This window comes from Lepidochelys kempii, chromosome 1, assembly GCF_965140285.1.
Source record: "Lepidochelys kempii isolate rLepKem1 chromosome 1, rLepKem1.hap1, whole genome shotgun sequence".
NCBI classification, from domain to species: Eukaryota; Metazoa; Chordata; order Testudines; family Cheloniidae; genus Lepidochelys; species Lepidochelys kempii.
The window spans coordinates 289,484,009-289,506,682 of record NC_136380.1 but is presented as its reverse complement, the minus strand read 5'-3'; the positions used below and the strand labels follow the sequence as shown (position 1 = coordinate 289,506,682).

The 22,674-nt window shown below is 41.0% G+C and overlaps 1 protein-coding gene across 9 annotated transcripts in view; it reads right to left on the bottom strand.

Annotated features, from left to right (window-relative positions):
* GRIP1 (glutamate receptor interacting protein 1) overlaps positions 1-22,674 on the bottom strand; it is a 556,578-nt gene that overhangs the window by 64,689 nt on the left and 469,215 nt on the right. For 8 of the 9 annotated variants that reach the window (XM_073327851.2, XM_073327853.2, XM_073327848.2 and 5 more), the window contains 4 exons: positions 11,483-11,630; positions 9,386-9,555; positions 6,395-6,550; positions 5,577-5,729 (listed from right to left, as the gene is read on the bottom strand). In XM_073327851.2, the coding sequence (XP_073183952.1) occupies positions 5,577-5,729; positions 6,395-6,550; positions 9,386-9,555; positions 11,483-11,630 (627 nt within the window). The remainder of the gene's footprint in view (positions 1-5,576; positions 5,730-6,394; positions 6,551-9,385; positions 9,556-11,482; positions 11,631-22,674) is intronic. The other variant, XM_073327854.2, reaches the window with a different exon arrangement.

The window sequence follows — 22,674 nt, the reverse complement described above, 5'->3', positions numbered from 1 at the left end:
AAGCACCTATTTTACTAAATTCTCCTACGTGTAATGTTGTTGGCCTTCTGGGGACTGGTTTACCGTGTGCTATGCAGTATGTAGATTTGTAATCTTGAATATGGGGATAGCATATTTGTTATTTTTATTCCCCTAATAGTGACAGAAGAAGGACAAGAATTATTAAAAGGAGAACAGGGGATATTTTAGCTGCATAATTACAAGTTAGCAGGGGAACTTTGGCAAATGTAAAATGCTCCATATTCCTAAAGGCAGTGGAGAAATTAGTCAATGATAGCAATACGTGGTAGATGATTGTCACTGGGTGTCCCATTCTGTTTCAGCCACTAAAGAGTTCATAGGGAAACAAACTGCTTGCTCAGCTAAGGCTAACTGGTGGACTCACAACAACTACAATGGTAAAAGGACTGCAGAGCAGAAGGGCAGGGTGGCTGAGAAGCCACAGAAAACAAGAACCTTCATCAACAGGCTAGTGAAAAGCCACCCAGGAGACGAGACCCTCTGGAGGAGGGGACTACAGGAGTGACTTGGAGGAACAGCCTGCAGGACAAGCCTGGTAGGAAACAGCCAGGGAAACAGTAAGAGGTGGGGAGAGCTTGGAGCCAACCGCTTTGTATTTACGTAGCCACACTGCCCAGCATTTGGGGATTTAAACTCTACCCAAACAGTGACGTAATTGTTTCCATAGTAAGTAACATACTTTAAAGGTGAAAAAGCAGAGGAAGAGGAAAAATAAGTGGCATAAATAAAGTATGTGATGGCATGGAGGTGTCTTAAATTTTTACAGTCACATGTTTGGGAAGCCCTGTATAAGTATTACAGTCATTGTAAACTCACAACAATAAAATGTTTATGGTTCCCTTTATTACCACGAGTTTGGGATGAGCATATTAGTTATGCAGGTTTTTCTAACAAAGGGCAATGCAAACTTTATCGCATCCTTCACCAACATATCTTCTCCCCTTCCCTCAGCAGACAGACTTATTACAACTTACATTTAAAACTGTCCCACAACAATCTGACTGATTAGAAATTGGTCACTAAACCCAAAACAGATTGTGCTATTGCTCTTCTAGGCAAAGGGCAACAATCTATGTCTGACATAAATCACTCTTGTCAAACAAGGACATATGACCAGTCTCCCATTAATCCCCTACAAAAGGAGCTGGCAGGCTTGTCCAAATTCTTCCGCTTGGCAGTGGAAGTGGCCATCTCTCTGAGGGACATAAGAATTGCCATACTGAATCAGAACCTATGGCCATCTAATGCAGTGCTCTGTCTATGACAATGGCCAGCACCAGATGCTTCAGAGGAAGGTGTAAATGTAACACCAACAGGCCCCGGTCATTGGCGGGTGGGATTGAACCTGGGATCTCTGGAGCTAAATGCATGAGCCTCTACTTCATGAGCTAAAAGCCATATGACCCTTAGCTAAGGCTGTAGAGCAAACTCATTAATCTCTAAGTGGTCTTGGTGCCACTAGATGGGACAGAACACCACACCCAGAAGGTGTGTGGGTTACATAAAGACCCCACAGTGGGCAGATGTGGAGTAATCAGCCCCTCCTCCCCACTTTAGATGTTATCCTAATCTCTATTAGTTAGGGATTGGTTTAAAACCTGAAGCATGAGGTTTAATATTGCTTCCTGGGTTGGCTAAATCCCCAGTTTCTCCTTAATGCAGGAACCATTCTCATATGTTGCAGTGTGTATGTGATTAAAGGGTGAAAGTCACCCATGGGCAGACTTATGCCCTTTTATGTTGGCTCTCTGCACAGGGGAGAATTTGACTGAAAGATGTATGTTTATTAAAAACATTCTAAAAATATCATAAAAATAAGTAGTGACTGTCTCCAGAGGCAACGGCGGTAATAAAATTGCCTCAGGTAATAATAGTTTCTTCAATTGCACAGAATGACCACAGTCTGACAGGATACCTCCATCTCAGGAAATATTTTTGCCTTGGGCAGTATTTTACTGCTATCCCTTTCCAACTCAACTGGTATTTGTATAATAAAACCTGCATGCGTAGAGAGAGAAAGAGATTGATATTTTATAATACTTAATCCCATTAACGCCACAATATGGATTGACACAGTATCTCCTAATGATCTCAAAGGATATATTAGCAGATGATATGTCAAAACATGTATTGGATCAAATGGCTGATCAGATAAAAAAATCTGATGAAGGGCAAAACTATATGAAAAGAGTTGTACTGCTAAAGAAACAGGCAACACCCCCTCCCCCAGTGTCACATGTTGTTATTTGCTATTTCCCACAAATATCAGAGATGATTTACATTGGTAAGAAACCACCATTTTGTTGTGACAATGGCAGATTTTTGAGAGGGGGCGGTGCTTTGTGCTGTGATGGAATCCCACAATTTCCCTCACCACCATCCCCAAGAGAAACTTGTTCAACAGTGGAAATAGTGAAAATTCATCTCTGACTAATGCCCTGATCCTGCAAGCTGAACCAAGCAGGAACGCCCATTGACCTCAATAGATCTCCATGTGGGCCAACCCTTATGTCTGTGCAGAGTCCAATTCAAGTCAGCAGGGATCTGTGTAGGCACAGGAGGGTCATCATTATGTATCAGATTGCAGGATCATGTGCAAAAACTCTCAGAATGAAAGACAGTAGTTTGACACACTCTACTTAAAGTGCCTGGAATCAGCAAAATAACTATATAAAAATGGCCCCTCTGCTGAATGTATCTGGTACCTATTTATCATGAAATGCCCAAGGAGATTAGAGAGACTATAAAAATAGAAAACTTGGTAATAATGGGGGATTTCAATTATCCCCATACTGGTTGGGGTACATGTCATCTCACGACGGGATGCAGAGATAAAATTTCTAGACACAGTTAATACCTGGTTCTTGAAGCAGCTTGTCCTGGAACCCGCAAGGGGAGAGGCAATTTTTGATTTAGTCTTAAGTGAAGCCCAGGATCTGGTCCAAGAGGCAAATATAGCTCAACCACTCAGTAATAGTGACCAGAATGTAATTAAATTTAACATCTCTGTAGGGAGGAAGATACCAAAGAAATCCACCACAGTAGCATTTAACTTCAAAAAAGGGAACTACACAAAAATGAGGAAGCTAGCTAAACAGAAATTAAAAGGAACAGTAACAAGAGGGAAATGCCTGCAAGTTGTATGGAAACTATTTAAAAACACCATAATAAAGGCTCAGACTAAATGTATACCCTAATCAAAAATAGTAAGAGGATCAAAAACAGTCTACCATGGTTAAACAACCAAATAAAATAGGTGGTTAGAGGCAAAAGGCATCCTTCAAAAATTGGAAGTCAAATTCTACTAAGAAAAACAGAAAGGAGCATAAACTCTGGCAAGTCAAGTATAAAAATATAATTAACCAGACCAGAAGAGAATTTGAAGAATATCTAATAAAAAACACAAAAACTAACAGCAAAACATTTTTTAAAGTATATCAGAAGCAGGAAGGCAGCCAAACAATCACTAGACAATCGAGGTGCTAAAGGAGCACTCAAAGAAGACAAGGCCACTGCAGAGAAGCAAAATTAATACCTTTGCATTGGTCTTCTCTGCAGAGGATGTGAGGGAGGTTGTCACACCTGAGCCATTCTTTTTACGTGACAAATCTGAGGAACTTTCCCAGATTGAGGTTCCAACAGAAGTAGTTTTGGAACAACTTGGTAACAGTAATAAGTCACGAGGACCAGATGGTATTCATCCAAGAGTTCTGACAGAACTCATATATGAAATCGCAGAACTATTAACTATGTTACGTAACCTATCTCTTAAATCAGCATCTGTACCAGACTAGAGGATAGAGACTACAACACCAATATTTATTTAAAAGACTCCAGAAGCGATCCTGGCAATTAGAGGCCAGTAAGCCTAACTTCAGTACCAGGCAAGTTGGTTAAAACTATAGCAAAGAACACAATATTCAGACACATAATTGGATACAATTTGTTGGGGAAAAGTCAACACAACTTTTGTAAAGGGAAATCATGCCTCAACAATCTATTAGAAGTCTTTGAGGGAGTCAACAAGCAGGGGGACACGGGTGATCCTGTTGATATAGTGTAACTGGATTTTCAGAAAGCCTTTGACAAAGTCCCACACCAAAGACTCATAAGCAAACTAATCAGTCTTTGGGATAAGAGGGAAGGTCCTCTCGTGGACCAGTAACAGGTTAAAAGATAGGAAACAAAGGGTAAGAATAAATGTTCGGTTTTCACAATGGAGAGAGATAAATAGTGTGGTCCCCCAAGGATCTGTTCTGGGACCAGTGCTGTTCAACATATTCACCAATGATCTAGAAAAGAGGATAAACAGTGAGGTGGCAAAGTCTGCAGACAATACAAAATTACTCGAGATAGTTAAGTCCAAAGCTGATTGCAAAGTGTTACAAAGAGATCTCACTAAACTATGTGACTGGCAACAAAATGGCAGATGAAATTCACTGTTTGAAAAATGCAAAGTAATGCACATTGGAAAACATAATACATACTAAATTACGGGGTTTAATAGCTGTTACCACTCAAGAAAGAGATCTTGAAGTCATTGTGGATAGTTCTCTGAAAATGTCTGCTCAATATGCAGCAGCAATAAAAAAAAGCTAATACAATGTTAGGAACCATTAAGAAAGGGATAGATAAGAAGACAGTAAATATCATAATGCCACTACATAAATCCATGGTACACCCACACGTTGAATACTGCGTGCAGTTCTGGTGGCCCCATTTCACAAAAGATATACTCAAAATGGAAAAGTTACAGAGAAGGGCAACAGAAATGATTAGGAACAGCTTCCATCTGAAGAGATTAAAAAGACTGTGACCGTTCAGCCTAGAAAACCGATGACCAAGGGGGGATATGGTAGAGGTCTACAAAATCATGACTGGTGTAGACAAAGAGAATAAGAAAATGTTATTTACCCCTTCACAGAAGACATGAATCAGGGGCACCCAATGAAATTAGTAGGCAGCAAGTTTAAAAGAAACATAAGGATGTACTTCTTCACACAACGCAAGTCAACCAGTGGAACTTGTTGCCAAGGGATGTTATGGAGGCCAAAAGTATAAGTGGGCTCAAAAAATAATTAGATAAATTCATGGAGGATAGGTCTATTAATGGCTGTTAGGCAGAGCAACCTCGTATATTAAAATGGTATGTATTTTTATGATGACTGTAATGATTTTAGATAGTTTCCTCGTACAAACTGAATAATAAACTCACCCAACTGTGCTCAAGTATTGGAGGGGTCCAAAACTAGCATTGCATACCCATCCAGAGAGTACTGAAGCAAACTACACTAAAATGATATATATTTTTAATCATGGGTTACACAAACTAAAAGTAATCAACCCATTTTAGTGTTGGATGCCAACACTGCAATTGCTGATTCCTGCCCCGCAAATCAAACACACTGACACCTAAACTATTGCTGCTCTCCTAGCTACTTCTCTTTAATATATTTACCAAAGTAAAACTGCAGTAAATTTTGTGCCTTTTCTCTCATCTTGTTTCCCCAGCCCCCATCTGTTGCACACTTCAAATGACTGCTGTTACCACCTACATGAGCTTTTGAAGTCCTTCTTTTTCATTCGCCGCCTCATCATTGTTCCGCGTGGGCTGGTGGAGTAGAGGCTGCGAGGTAAGGTCCCCATGTTCAGGGAACTCAGGCTGTATGCACTCATGGAGGTAGGAGAGAAGGACGAAGACACCAAAGCTGTTGTAAAAAATTGGACACTTGGTACACAGCATTCTATAGCAGGGAACAGTGCAGCATAAGCCTGTAACTCACTCATGAATCAATGGGTATGGTGCACAAAAATGGTGTGTGTATCTAATAACAAAGACACATATCAAACCTTAGGTGTGACCATAGATAACAGCATAGCCAGAATTTCAACACCATGTGAGGCATAAAAGGAAGCAGGAGCTGGGAACTAGCAAAAACACTGTAGACACAAAAATAAAAATATGTACTATACACCTTATTTTAAATAAAATAAATATTTTTGATACACAATCATGAATCAATGTAAATCAATGTGTCTGAATATTGACTCTAGAAATGCCTTTTTAATAGGTAATTTCTGACATAACATTTGTAAGCCATTCTTTTTATTCTAATATTATACTGCACATAAGGTGCTGAAACCTAACAATCTAGTAATATGGTTTAAAAAACAGGCCACTGAGAATTTTCAAGCCTTTCCCCATCTACAAAGACTATCCAATTAAAGAAAGAAAAAGGCATACATTGTCAGAAATAACCTTGTCATAGTTATGAAAAAAAGTGTGACACTCATAAAACTGAAATGAGAGAAGTATGAGAGGAAGAAGAAGAAAAAAATATATATGTCAGGAGGAAAAAGCATGGAACATTACGAAGGTTTTTTTGAGGAGGCGTTTTCTGGAATTTCCAGGCTGGCATCCTGCAATGGTCAGGGTGGTAGGTGTTATAATGGTGGTAGGTGATGAGGCTGCTGTGGTTGCTGGCACAGGAATCCCAGATAAGTTGCCTGTTGCTCCTTTGAACCTTCACTGCCCGCATGAAGGAATGACAGAAAATAAGAAAACAAAAAGGGACCAGAGAAGAGGGAGAGGTAACCAAATTGCATAAATAAAAAGTAACAAAAATGAAAGCAATTTGAAAAGGGGGAAAAATTAATGTGGCTTTGTCCCTTTTCTTGGTGATAAGCAAACACTGTGATCAACTTCAGGGATGGAAACCTTTCATCTTCCCAGAAATAATGCTTTTTTTTCCCCAAAAGATAAGTACTGAATCAATTTCTAATCTCTTTTGGCCTTAAGAGCTAAGATTAAAAACTTTTTAGAAAAATACTTAAGTCAACATTATTGAGATGTATGATATTTACTAGTAATTACAGGTTTGCAAATCTCCACCTGCAGTAGCAGGACTTGTATATATTAAGAAAATAAAAAGGGTCTATAAATCACATTTCCCATAATGATTTGAAGTGGTTTACATGTCAGTCATTTCAATTTTCTGCTTTGACATTTTAATTTTGCCAGCATCCATCGCTGGCATTATATTACCCTGGGCAATAAACTACTTCACTCAACCCTCAACACAAAAATCCTATCTTGGGGCTTGATTAAGAAGGACAAAGCAAAAGTCTAAAGTCACTATTTATGGTTTTGCAGCATGATCGTCAGATCTTTTCATTTTCCGGATTAAAATTAAGACCATATTTGATTCCTACTCTCAGGTTTGTGCTCAAAATGGGAATGGCCAAAATTTGTCAAAACCATAAATGGAGGGGTGGGGTGGGGAGAAGGGACTGGCTCATGTTGATCGATTTGCCAAAACCTAGGGGGCTGCTCCTAAATTATACAAAATGGTACAGATAATAGCCACCCTCATTTTTAGTACAGAGATGCATCTCTAGATGCACTGTGGTCTGTTCACTCTGAACAAGACGGAACACAGTATTTTGTGACCTGTAGTCAGTGATTAATTTGTAATGAAAGAGGTGCTGTGGCGCAAACAATCAGGTGCCAGGCTCAAACAATTTTTTAACTTTCATAACTGACGCAGCACCAGAGGTGCAGAGGCTATGAACTGCCAAGTCTAGAGCCCTGGCAAACCCTAGAACAAATTAAGCACTGCCTGTATTCGCCTTTGGCTTCACCTTTGTAGTAAAAGATCAGGTGGGATTTGTCAAACACTATGAGCTGCATTTGGTCCAAGGCCTAACTAAATGCCAGAGGAAAAGCTATAGTTTTCCTCCATTTTATATTATAGAAGTAGGATCTCTTTCTTGGCTGAATACATTAAATCTTTTGTATCTAAATAGAGATTGCCCTCCCTCGCCCGCCCCAACCCCAGTGGAATGTTTCGCTACAACAAAGGGCAGGTAAGGGAAGGTAAAAGGAAAGGAATATATTGGACTTAAAAAATAAAAGATGTTTTGCCAACACCACATTATAAACCATCTGAGGGTCACCTGCAGTGAAATTAGGACATTCAGTTCCTGGACAGAACCACTAAGCTTCACCTCACAGTCCAATAGACCAAGGCCTGAACAGCTCACTGATCTAATTCTAATAAAAGTAACCCTGAAGAAGTCTATAAAAACTTACATATCAAGCAGGGTAATGCGGCCAAGAAAATCCCAGCAGCCCTAGTAACAATCTATCTCAATATTTTGTTTTAATGAATCAAACTTATTGTAGTTTCCTATCATAACTTTTCAAATTCAACTGATTCTTCTTCTGATAATCTATGTCAATTTCTGAGCTTTAACCATGGTGTAAAAATTAAAATCTGATAAGAATAATATGGCCAGGCGGATTTTCATTATATTCAGGTTGCTATGAGCCCTGTTTAATTAAAAAGGCTGCTTCCAGCAGGAAATTATCTGGCAGCTCTTGCTGTTTTTTCTCTTGAACTGTGGATAGATGTAAAAAGTGTCCTATGAGGTGGAAAACCATACAAATTACATTTCCATATCTTGCAGAATGATCATTCCAATTCAATAAGAATTCTGTATAAACCTATAGCATGTACATTAGTAATTCATTGAGCTATTCCAGTCCAGGACTTCTTAATGCTGCAGTAAAATTTATGGGGCAGCAGTAGACAAAGGAATGAGCTTGGCATCCCAATATAAAAGAAAAAAACCTTAAAAACAAATGGGGTCTCTTGCTTTTTTTATTATTATTATTATTGGATAAACCCTTTATTCATCCATTAACTCTCTTTAGATATTTTGGTTGGTTTTGGGTTGGGTGTGTTTTTTTTTTTTTTGCCAGTTCATAATTCAGAGCACATTCTAGGGTGAACGATAACTGCGTTCAGCAGTGAGAGCCTTAATGACTCAACAGATCATAGAAGATAGTGATGCAAAGTACTCTTGTATCATCCAGTCCATCTCTCAGCCAATGAAGGATTGTTCCCAAGGGTACATTTGTTTCAATAAAGCATGTTTCCTCTTGAGTAGGCTGTGATTTTTAAGTAACACCACCTGGGAGTCTATACTCAAAACATTTGGGCTCTTCTGGTTAATTTAAGGCATCTGCCTCGTTGTCTAGGGAGAGCTCCCCTAGAAAGATATCTTTGCATATACTACAAAGGTATATTCACCAACTCTCTTTTTTTAATATGACTGGAACTATGCAGGGGCACTTTCAGCAAAACATTTTCTCCTTATTTTTAGGGATTTCTGAGGATAGATTGAGGTAAACAAACAGTACACAGCTTGCTAGGGGTTTTCAGAAGCATAACCTGGAGAGCTGAAAAGAAAGGTTACAGATAAAATTGCCTCAATATCTTTTCCCTGAGTTACAGCAATGGCAGTAGATATGAACATGCAAGAAAGAGGAAGTAGGATCTAGTGTTACAGATCCCCTTACCGTGTTCTGGTCCCTTCAATGCTAGCCGAGTCTGATGGTGAGGAAGGATCTCAAGTTTGACATTGTCTGCTGTATTAGCCAAGAACTGTGTTGCTTCTGCCAATGTACAGTACTCCATGCTGGTACCATCGATGGACAGAATATGGTCTCCTACATGTAATGCACCACATCTATACAAAGGGAGAAAAACTCAGTATGATAAATTGTGCTCTTTGCTTGGTATATGAGTTTTATAGCCTTCAAATTGGTCATGGCAATTATGAGACTGTGTATTTTTAGAGAGAAAAATTTAATATTTTATAAGGATTGTCACTGGCCAAACTTTAAGTCAATTAGTACAAATCTTAAATACAAGTCGGTAAATACAGTATATGTCAAGACATCACTCACAGAACTGGAATGGGATACTAGTTGACTACTAGTATATGTGTGAATGGCAGCAGAATAAATGAGAAGAGCTTAAGGAGACTCAGCAAGCCTGCTCATATCCCTCACACAAGCACCCAGTTCATCATTTTTTGAGTTATTCATAGTTAAACATTTATTAGTACAAAAGCTGTAAATGATGATGAAATTATGCAGTAGTCAAACAAATAATGAAACCAGGGCTGGCATGGTGACTCGAGGAGTGGGGTGGGGAGGGGGCTAGCTGCTACATCTTGCTGCACTCAAGAGACTGGCTACTGGATGAGTTGAGAAATGCAAACACAGCAGTCAGCATCCCGACGTACCAGTCAAGTGGACAGCTCCTTTAATTGGTTACCCCCTGTGGAATGGGAAAAAAACAGAGGGAGAAAATTAAAGCATCCTGCACCATTGAGCTGGAGAACCCCTCTGGATCAATGGCCGTCACTCTCAAAGGTTCTACTGTAGGGTAAAGCCCACAGTGGAGCTGTAGACTCACTGTTACAAGTGGGTGCTACTAACAGCACCATTTTCAAAGAGGAATTACAAGGAAGGGTGGCTGGGGACATGCAGGAGAAATTTGCTGCTGAAACATAATATTTAAGGCAAATTTTAAAAAAAGATCCCACAGCTTTAGTACAGCGATTACACCATCTGGGGCAGTGGTGGACAACCTGCGGCCTGTCAGGGTAATCCACTGGTGGGCCACCGGACAGTTTGTTTACATTTGCACAGCCGCTTGCAGCTCCCAGTGGCCATGGTTCACCGTTCCCAGCCAATGGGAGCTGCGGGAAGCAGCACAGGGCTGTGCTGGGAGCTACTAACCGCGAACCACAGCCACTGGGAGCCGCGGGCGGCTGTGCAAATGTAAACAAATTGTCTGGCAGCTCACCAGTGGATTACCCTGACGGGCCGTGTGCAGCCCATGGGCCGCAAGTTCCCCACCACTGATCTGGGGGAAAGTATCTAATCATTTTTTTTCCATTTGTAAATATAATTTTATCTCACGTGGAATTTTTCAAATGGAGCTGAAAAAGGGATTTTCCTTATCAAATAACTCTAAAATACAGAAGCCAGTCTTTCTAATACCTCAGTGGTATTCTAAAATACTAATAAGAAAAAAATCCAAGTATAAGGAGTTCCATTTCACTGTGCCACAAGAATGAATGATGCACCCTAAAAGAGCACTTCATGGTTGCTAAGTCTCAGAATGTACTTACTTTGACAGAGGTTTCATACTGTGGGACTTACTTTAAGAATTGCAGCAGGGTATTTATTTTTAATGCTAATCACTGCTGCAGCATTATATTTTAAAAAACCAAGCAAACCTTCAAATTACTGTGCAGCACAACATAAGCAAACAGGTTCAGACATACTAGAAAGAGGAGATAGTGTTTGTTTATGGGATGACATAGGGTATTGTTGGGGGTTGGTTTGTTTTTTCTGTAGTTTAATGCCGTGTGAATGAGCAAAAGTAAAATGGTGTCTGAGAATCTTTTTAAAAGCTCTACATTACAGAGCTACTGTCTGCCAAGAGGGGTTAATTTTAAACACTAACAAGCTTGAGAGCGTCTTCTTCAGTCAAATTCATCTAAAATGCCAAGGGAAATTTTTTTAAACAGCAACAAAAATACTGATAAGATATAAAATGGATGCGTAATCCTATAATTTAGAGTCTTCTGTAGCACTCACCTGTCTGCAATACTTGCAGATTTGATTTTGTCTATGACAATGACCTGTTTGTTGCAGCACATCGAGGTGGTTAGTGCAACCCCAAGAGCAGCACCAGGAGTTTTGGCAACTTCGACTAGCAATGGTCCAGATGCTGTTGCTACCGAATCTGTTAAAATTAGACCAAAAAGAGTATTTCAGTATTACACCAATTTGGTATCTGTGCCATTTTCATGTTTCATTTTCACAGAAAATCTCTACCATTACTGTATTTCTCTAGGCCGCAAACAGGAAAAGCACATTGGACTGGGGAGTTCCAGAGGGAGCGATTATGGGGTTTAAAGAATTAACTAGGGACCCTATATTGTGAGTGTGGAATGAATGAAAGTGAGAACAGGTGAGTTTCTAGGGCTGTGATGCTTTGCTTGAAAGCTCAAGAGAGGGCAGTAAAGTCATTGTTGATAACAAGGTGTGGAGGTTAGGCACACGAGAGTTCTGACTCGAACAACCCTATGAAGCAGCAGACAGATGCAATTCTGAGATGGAAAGAAAGAACAGAATGACTTGCTAAGAGACAACAACTGAAATAAAAATTCATCAGGGACATAGAATGCTATTTAAGTAACTAAGGCAGTGAAAAGTTAAAGATGTTTCAATATCTGAATGAAGACCAGTAGAGCTAACTATATAGGAAGTGAATAGGTATAAAAGTATAAAATGTATAAAAGTGCAAGCTGGTTTAGTTTTGGAGAAGTGGAGGGCCTTTTATAGTAACTGAAATGACTGAGAGAAAAAGGTGAAGGAACATTTGATGAGAGGTGGAATCACCAGAGACTCAGGCTGAGATAACGGAAAAGACCATTGTGGAGAAAATGGAAGAAGGTGACAGTATGGCAACTAGAAATAATATGAAGAGCAGAAGAGAAAGGTGTGTGGAATGATTCAAGAGACACCTGCCATAGATGCCCTGTCCTTAAAAAGGAGAAAGAACAGTCCAAAAATAGTAACTCAACAACTGGCCAAGAAGAAAGCACTGAATAGAAAACAGAAAGAAAAAGCAGCAAATGAATCTAATTAGTGACTCTGTGTTGAGGAACTAAGCCCAAAATATTTGTTACCCAGATCAAGGGAAAAAGACGGTAGTCTGGCTCCTGAATGCCAAGATAAAGCATGTGATAATAAGAGTGAAGTATATTCTGAAAAATAACTGGGGAATCCCTACCAACTATTGACAATCAGGCAACAAATGAGACAGGTGAAGGGAGATTTGATAAAATGAAGATGCATTTCAGGGATGTAAGACCTCAACTGAAAACTGGGACGAAGTAAATGATTTTTTCAGAGGTGCTCCCAGTGCCAAGCAGCAGTGGAGAAAGGAGAATATTAACATTGCAGTAAACTTAATGGATGTAAAGAAGGAGTTTTCGTTCACAGAACACTGGGATGCCTGATGTGAGGAGAGGCACATGTTTAGATGTGACAGTCTACATAGAAGCTGCTGGGACTGAAATTGGTAGTGTTTATTAGCTGGGATTTAAACTAGCTAGGAAAAGGTAAAGGGGACATGAGGTCTTTTACTGAATCTTAAAGAATCAGTCATGTAATTCCAATACACAAAGTGTGACAGAAAATGGAATTCTGTAGAAGAGGAAGAATGTGATGGTGTGATTCAAGACACATGTGCAATATATGTCCTATCCTTGACAAGGAGAAGGAACTATCCAATCATAGAATCATAGAATATCAGGGTTGGAAAGGGACTTCAGGAGGTCATCTAGTCCAACCCCCTGCTCAAAAGCAGGACCAATCCCCAGTTAAATCATCCCAGCCAGAGCTTTGTCAAGCCTGACCTTAAAAACTTCTAAGGAAGGAGATTCTACCACCTCCCTAGGTAATGCATTCCAGTGTTTCACCACCCTCCTAGTGAAAAAGTTTTTTACTCCTTGTCCTGTCCTCTTCTACCACTGAGAATAGTCTAGAACCATCCTCTCTGGAACCACCTCTCAGGTAGTTGAAAGCAGCTATCAAATCCCCCCTCATTCTTCTCTTCCACAGACTAAACAATCCCAGTTCCCTCAGCCTCTCCTCATAAGTCATGTGTTCCAGACCCCTAATCATTTGTGTTGCCCTTCGCTGGACTCTCTCCAATTTATCCACATCCTTCTTGTAGTGTGGGGCCCAAAACTGGACACAGTACTCCAGATGAGGCCTCACCAATGTCGAATAGAGGGGGACGATCACGTCCCTCGATCTGCTCACTATGCCCCTACTTATACATCCCATGCCATTGGCCTTCTTGGCAACAAGGGCACACTGCTGACTCATATCCAGCTTCTCGTCCACTGTCACCCCTAGGTCCTTTTCTGCAGAACTGCTGCCTAGCCATTTGGTCCCTAGTCTGTAGCTGTGCATTGGGTTCTTCCGTCCTAAGTGCAGGACCCTGCACTTATCTTTATTGAACCTCATCAGATTTCTTTTGGCCCAATCCTCCAATTTGTCTAGGTCCCTCTGTATCCTATCCCTGCCCTCCAGCATATCTACCACTCCTCCCAGTTTAGTATCATCCGCAAATTTGCTGAGAGTGCAATCCACACCATCCTCCAGATCATTTATGAAGATATTGAACAAAACCGGCCCCAAGACCAACCCCTGGGGCACTCCACTTGACACCGGCTGCCAACTAGACATGGAGCCATTGATCACTACCCATTGAGCCCGACAATCTAGCCAACTTTCTACCCACCTTATAGTGCATTCATCCAGCCCATACTTCTTTAACTTGCTGACAAGAATACTGTGGGAGACCATGTCAAAAGCTTTGCTAAAGTCAAGAAAAAATACATCCACTGCTTTCCCTTCATCCACAGAACCAGTAATCTCATCATAGAAGGCGATTAGATTAGTCAGGCATGACCTTCCCTTGGTGAATCCATGCTGACTGTTCCTGATCACTTTCCTCTCATGCAAGTGCTTCAGAATTGATTCTTTGAGGACCTGCTCCATGATTTTTCCGGGGACTGAGGTGAGGCTGACTGGCCTGTAGTTCCCAGGATCCTCCTTCTTCCCTTTTTTAAAGATTGGCACGACATTAGCCTTTTTCCAGTCATCTGGGACTTCCCCCGTTCGCCACGAGTTTTCAAAGATAATGGCCAATGGCTCTGCAATCACAGCCGCCAATTCCTTTAGCACTCTCGGATGCAACTCGTCCGGCCCCATGGACTTGTGCACGTCCAGCTTTTCTAAATAGTCCCTAACCACCTCTATCTCCACAGAGGGCTGGCCATCTCTTCCCCATGTTGTGATGCCCAGCGCAGCAGTCTGGGAGCTGACCTTGTTCGTGAAGACAGAGGCAAAAAAAGCTTTGAGTACATTAGCTTTTTCCATATCCTCTGTCACTAGGTTGCTTCCCTCATTCATTAAGGGACCCACACTTTCCTTGGCTTTCTTCTTGTTGCCAACATACCTGAAGAAACCCTTCTTGTTACTCTTGACATCTCTCGCTAGCTGCAGCTCCAGGTGCGATTTGGCCCTCCTGATTTCATTCCTACATGCCCGAGCAATATTTTTATACTCTTCCCTGGTCATATGTCCAACCTTCCACTTCTTGTAAGCTTCTTTTTTATGTTTAAGATCCGCTAGGACTTCACCGTTAAGCCAAGCTGGTCCCCTGCCATATTTACTATTCTTTCGACACATTGGGATGTTCCAAGAACAAGCCAAAGACAGTAACTCAACAAGTGGCCAAGAAAAAAGCACTAAACAGGTACTCGAAGATTAAGAATGTGAAATGTTGTATTATTGTCCCAAAGCATAAATACAGGGGAGAACGTGTGTGGGAAGTAAACAAACAGAACTGGAAATGCTATTAAGTAATGGAGGTCAGGTGGTCCTCATAACTAGTATACAGGAATGAATGGGAGTGAAGAGAAGAAAGAGGGGTGGGGTGGAATTGTTCATTATGTTAGAGGTATTAGCTAATTATTCTTCACAAAACCTCCTGTGAAGTAGATTGATATTATCATCCCCTTCTTGCAGATGGAAAATTCAGGTAGAGAAATTAAGGCTAACATTTCCAAGAGTGGCCACTGATTTGGGGTGCCTCAATTTTGTGCCCAACTGAGACCCCTTGGGCCTGATTTCCAGAGGTACTGGACATCCATATGTACTATTAAAATCAATGGAAGTAGAAGGCACTTAGCAACTCTGAAAATCAGGCCAAAAATGACTCAAGTTGAGCTCCCAAAACAGAGGCACCCAGAAGTATCCTTTTGAAAATTTTTCCCTAGTTAACTTGCCTATGGCGGCAGAAAGTGTTCATTGCAGAGACTAGAATTTATGAACTCCTGGCTCCCAGTCCTGTGCTTGTTGTCATTTTTTCAGCTAATTTTGTCTACTGATGTTTGGAACTACAAACAAATTATTTAAGCATCCGTATTTTATGGTACTCTGTAAATAAGAAAGCCATTTTTGTCATAAATATTGTGGCAAAGGGCTGTACCAATAAAGATTCTTCAAGTGATAAACTTTAACCTGGCATTGGCCTGTCACTAGAAAGTACTTCCCATAATCTATGTCTCCCCTACAACAACAAGGAAAAAAGAAGATGCTAATGTCATCTGGTGATACTGAGTCAATGTCTCAAGATGCTGCTGCAGTGCTGGCAAAGTTACTTGTAAAAGGAAAAATCAGCTTATGCCCTGGCAGCATTTCCAGATGTCTGTTGAGATGTACTGGGAAGGTAAACTAAACTAAGGTAGACAAGGTGAATAAATAAGATAACTACATTAGAGAAAGCAGAAGAAAAGAAATGGAGTGTGTCCAACTGAGAAAAATAAGCACAAGAAAGAGAAATCTGGAAAGGATAATCAAGTGCATATCCCCTGACAGAGAAGGGTTAGTTTATCATGTTGAAGTAAAGCATGGGTATGAAAAATGAATCCATACAGATATAAATTATTCATGTCTAAAGATGTTTCAGTCATTAAGATATTTACACCATGACTGAAGCATTTACACACCGTGTTGATTTCCTGGCTATGTAATTATATAAGATATACTGATGAATGTTTGCATGGAAAACACTCTAGAATTTTTATTTCGTTAATCAGTTTCCCCACTTCTGAGCAGTGCATCTCAATCAGTATACAAGGCTTGATTAAAACCTCCCAGAGGCTTTGAAATTACTTTCTGCATGCTAACAACAACCTTGCCTAGATTCATATTTCTTCAAATAAATAGTAGGGAACCGTTTTTGCTTGTTAACTTTGATCATTAGCAAAAAGGCCTATCATATTTAATGTACTACTCAAACCAGTGGCAGGTTTAGAGTTAGTGGGGCCCTGTGCGCAGTTTCATTTTCGCCCGCCCCCCCCACTCCCAACGGTAGTGATGGCGGTGGCTGGGAGCCCCGGGCCTTTTAAATTGCTGGACCCTGAGGTAGCTGCCCCTTTGTCCCCCCATCAGCGGCCCTGAGTGCAGGGGGTGCTGCAGCACCTCCACGTTTTATGTGGGGCTCTGCTGCTGCCCCACACCGCTTATGTTAAAAAATATTGTTAGGAGCACAGAACCAGCCCGGGTCCTGGGGAGACAGGGAGGTGCCTAAGTCCGGCCATGGGAGCTGCAGCGTGGCCGCGGTGGCTAATGGTGATCACAGCCGCTTGCTTTGCAAGGACCCAGAGGTCAGGAGAGACGAGCAGAGATCAGCGTGCGGAGGCAGCAGGGCGCTCAGGTGGCTGCTGATGGAGCCGTGCCCCACCCCTCACCATCAGGTGGGTGTTCAGCCCACGCGGGTCTCTGCCCACTTCGCTGGGCTGGCCAACGGGGCAGCAGCAGAGCCCGCAGAGCCCTGGGTATGGGGTGGCAGCAGAGCCCACAGAGCCTTGGGTGCGGGGTGGCAGCAGGGACCCTGGGCGCAGGGCGGCAGAGGAGCCCCATATAAAATTTGGGGGTTCTGCAGCACCCCCGGTGCCCCTAGTTCCCATGCTATGTTTTGGGGGCCCCTGTTGTTGAGGGTCCCGTGCCACGGAATGGTATGTTTCGAGGTAAAGCGGCTCCTGACTCAAACAGCGATGGGCAAACAGGTCTGGATAAAATAAGTCATCCCTCATCCCAAACCAAATGCAAAGTGAACAATTTGCAAGGTTCAAAAAGTCTTGTTAACTTTTAATTTTTTTCTGTTCAAAGTCTACTAGTACCCTCTGGTTTCAGCTAGGAAGTGCTGAAATGACATGAGAACAGTGTTTCTGGAGAGATTTCGAGCCCTATTTCTAACTGTATGTGCTCTCCACTTTTCTCTTGTATAAACGGAAGAGATAGGGAGGTTGCTTGTTTGGGAGCTCTGATTTTTTAGGTAAAAGGCTATCATCTTAAAAGGACAGGCATAACCATCACCATTAAGACAAGTTGGAAATAATCATTATAAAACAGTTTTAAAATAGAGAAGAGGGAGGGATTTCACACAGTCTGTTGAGCTTAAGAGGGCAGCAGCTGTTGAAACACACAGCTACTCAAAGACTACTACTGTTATTCGGTGTGTTATTTGGGTTTTCCGGTGGCATCTCCCAAAGTTCTACAATCTTAGGTGCTCCAAAGTTCTACAATCTGTTCACCTGAGAGAGATAAACAGCAAAGCCTGCATAGCTCTTTTTTGTTGTGCTTCTCTGACCAAAGCCAGTAAAAATGCAGTGAGCCAAAAAGAAAAGTAAAACCACCCACAGTAGCTGTTCGAGGTCAACAGGATATTTAAACATGTGGGTTTCTAATGGCAACTGATCATCAGTACATGAATCGCAGGCATTCACAAAATCCGATTCCTCCCAAAGTGAAAGGAGAGATCGTTGTCAGTTCCCAGGGTTCCTTTGATCAGAAAAGAGATCCAAACTGATGGAAAAGCTCTGCCAGTTTCCAGAAATGTGGAAAAGGAAGCACCTTGCCCTCTTACAGGAGTGCTGCATGTCTGTATATATGTAAACAGTCGGGCTGTCAAACGATCAAAAAAATTAATTGTGATTAATTGTGAGATTAAAAAAATAATCGTGATTCATTGCAGTTTTAATTACACCGTTAATAGAGTACCCCATTTATTTAAATATGTTTTGGATGCTTTCTACATTTTCACATAAATTGATTTCAATTACAACACAGAATACAAAGTGTACACTGCTCTTTATATTATACATTTTTATTACAATTATTTGCACTGTAAAAAAGATAAACAAAAGCAATAGTATTTTTCAATTCACCTCATACAAGTACTGTAGTGAAATCTCTTTATTGTAAAAGTGCAACTTACAAATGTAGATTTTTTTTGTTACATAACTGCACTCAAAAACAAAGCAATGTAAAACTTTATAGCCTACAATTCCACTCAGTCCTACTTCTTATTCAGCCAATTGCTCAGACAAACAAGTTTGTTTACATTTATGGGAGATAATGCTGCCCACTTCTTATTTACAATATCACCTGAAAGCGAGAACAGGTGATCACATGGCACTGTTGTAGCCTGTGTTGCAAAGTATTTACATGGCAGATATGCTAAACATTGGTATGCCCCTTCATGCTTTGACAATCATGCCAGAGGACACGCCTCCATGCTGATGACGGGTTTTTCTCAGAAACAATCCAAAGCAGTGCGGACTGATGCACATTCATTTTCATCATTTGAGTCAGATGCCATCAAGGTTGATTAGTTGATTTTATTTTTTGGTGGTTCAGGTTCTGTAAGTTTCTGCATTGGAGTGTTTCTCTTTTAAGACTTCTGACAGGATGCTCCACACCTTGTCCCTGTCAGATTTCGGAAGGCACTTCAGATTCTTAAACCTTGGGTCAAGTGCTATAGCTACCTTTAGAAATCTCACATTGGTACCTTCTTTGTGTTTTGTCGAACCTGCAGTGAAAGTGTTCTTAAATCAAACAACATGTGCTGGGTCATTATCCAAGACTGCCATAACACAAAATAATGGCAGAATGTGAGTAAAACCAGGGAGAAGGAGACATACAATTCTCCCCCAAGAAGTTCAGTCACAAATTTAATTAACACATTATTTTTTTAACAAGCATCATCAGTGTGGTAGCATGTCCTCTGGAATGGTGGCCAAAGCATGACAGGACATACGAACGTGTAGCATATCTGGCATGTCAATACCTTGCAATACCTGCTACAAAAGTGCCATGCGAACACCTGTTTTCACTTTCACATGACATTCTAAATAAGAAGCGGGCAGCATTATCTCCCATAAATGTAAACAATCTTGTTTGTGTTGGCGATTGAACAAGAAGTAGGACGGAGTGGACTTGTAAGCTCTAAAGTTTTACATTGTTTTGTATTTGAATACAGTTATGCAAAAAAAAAAAATCTACATTTGTAAATTGCACTTTCACGATAAAGAGATTTCACTACAGTACTTGTATGAGGTGAATTGAAAAATACTTTTGTTTATCTTTTTTACAGTGCAAATATTTGTAATAAAAATAATAATATAAAGTGAGCACTGTATACTTTGTATTGTGTTATAATTCAAATCAATATATTTGAAAATGTAGAAAAAGATCCAAAAATATTTATAATAAATTTTCAATTGGTATTCTGTTATTGTTTAACAGTGTGATTAAAACTGTGATTAATTGCAATTAATTTTTTTAATTGAGTTAATCTGTTTTGAATTAATTGCTTGAGTTAACTGCAATTAATTGACAGTCCTACTAAAAAAGTCAGTCAGTAGACAAAGTATCAATAGATTGTGCTCAAGAATATGTAGCATAATTTCACCTGGTTTCACCAACAAAACTGGTCTTTGAGCAATGCAAATGGCTGCTTCTGTGTAGCATCAATTGTTAATACAGAAAATTGGCTACAAAAGATCATAACCCATGAAACTCAGGGCAAAGTGAGGTTCACTCAGTGAGTTCACACAGGCCCTAAACTTTTGTGATTCTCCCCTGGATCATCTTAATCCTGTAGTATAAATGTTCCAGCAGCTCAGAGATTTCAAAACAAAACAAAACACAGCATCATGCTGCAATCCAGGTTTTTACAGGGCCAGTTCTTCACAGCCAGCTATGCATCTCCTCCCATGACCCGCCCTCTGCGCCTCTTATCCCAAATAGCCCCTCCTTTCACAAGCTGACAAGCTGCATCTCTGCTGTGTATGGTTAGTACACAGCACAGCTCCTCCATTATACTAGGGCTATTCAATAGCTCCTCTATCTTCCAGCTCTACTCACTATTGCTACTCCTTGCCCACCAAAATAGCATCCCCCAAAATTGCTGCAAGTCAGTGCTGTGGATCTCTTACTTACTATCATTATGGCTGGGAAGAAATAAGTCATGAAAGTGAAAAAGCTCAATAAAGCAATGAGACCTCTAGATGGTATCAGTCACAGTGGTGAGACTTATCAGTCAACAACCACTATGGGTGGTAATGCCTTCTGAAGTTCCAAGCAGCCCTGTAAGGAAAAGCAGCTGGCATACATAGGTGTGATCATGATCATGATTTTCAGCACCAACACTGAAATTAAAGACTCCTGTGCACTTAAAAAAAAATACAATAAAGGAAGATAAGGTACCACTGCACTTACGACTAAGTAGAAACATAACCAAACTTGCACCAAAAGTGGAGAGGAAAGCAGAGGAGAAATTCCTTTTGTTTTGTTTTGGGCACATCATTGTTATTTATACATCATTTACTGTGACTAGGGCATTGGTGATGGGCACCAGCACACTGCCCAAAAGACAACTTTCCTTACATAAGTGTTTCCAGAGAAATGCAAAATATTCCTCAGTTCATCTCATCTTGCTCTCTATAGAGTAGAGGAAATGATCACCCTTGATCTGCTTTCATACCCCACTCTAAAGTCACTGGCTTACAAAAGCTGTTGGAGCATACTGAGACATGCTATTCCCTCATAAAAACATAAAAATGGTCATACTGTACCAGGCCAATGGGCCATCTACCCCAGTATCCTGCATGCTGACAGTGGCCTATGCCAGATACTTCTGAGGGAGTGAACAGAATAGGGCAAAGTATCAAGTGATCCATCCCGTCATCCAGTCCCTCTGGCAATCAGAAGTTTAGGAACACCCGGAGCATGGGGTTGTGGCCCTTACCATCTTGGCTAATAGCCACTGATGGACTTATCCTCCATGAACTTATCTAATTCTTTTTTGAACCCAGTTCTACTTTTGGCCTTCACTATATCCTCTGGCATCGAGTTCCACAGATTGACTGTGTGCTGTGTGAAGAAGGACTTTCCCTAGCAGAAAATTCTTCTCCACCTCGTATGATAACATAGTGATCAAAGTAAGCTTTGTGCTCTCACACAAACCAAGGGGAAAATCAGACATTTTTACCACTTACATGTAAAACAGGCTTCCTCTAGTAGCAAATAAGGCAAACTTTGAGCCTGAAAGAAGAAGAGAGGGTATTCTTTCTAGCCTAGTTTTTGAGCCTTCCAGAAGCACTTTCAGCATAGTGAGATACTAATAGCACAAACTGCAGAAAACACCTGTAGCCCATGTCCCTCAAATATTCTCTGCTGAGAGCATTCCAAAGCAACTGGAGTGCTTTGTCAGTGTATAACTCTCCCATTGCACTAGCCTTCTTTTCAGGTATCTCAAAGCTCTTCACACGTGCATTAGATGCACAAGTGCATTAAGCGTCACCATGCTTCTGTGATGATCAGTGGGTGCTGTAGGTGGCAATGTGTCCCCTCCCTCCATCTTCCGTCAGCACTCCTCTGATCTTCAAAGTGAAAAGCTGGGACACTGTGGCTGGGTGTGTCACAGAGCAGCATTTTGGTGGTAATAAGGAAGGTTGTTGGTGAAGTGGAAAGAAAAAGAAGCACTCTCTTTCCTCTCCTACTTTCTCCCACTTTGAGAATGAAGAATTGGGACGTTTCACAGTAGAGGACAGCATGGGAGAAACGAATTTTATCCCTCTGTGATTCCCAAACTCTTCCCCTTCAATTTAGCTCTTACCCTACCCTCTCTTCCTCACTCCACAGAAACCTGCATTTCTTCCTCTATGCCTCCTCCCTCTGCCGCCTCAGATGCTGCAGGGACTCCTGCCAGGAGCCCCCTGTGGCAACCAGATGTACTGCAGCCCCTAAGGACAGGAGACAGAGCTTCCTCAAGGGCCAGACCAGGACGGGGCAATTAACTCCTCCAGGTACTAAGGTCCATCACAAACCTCACCACCTCCTGATCCAAGTGCAAG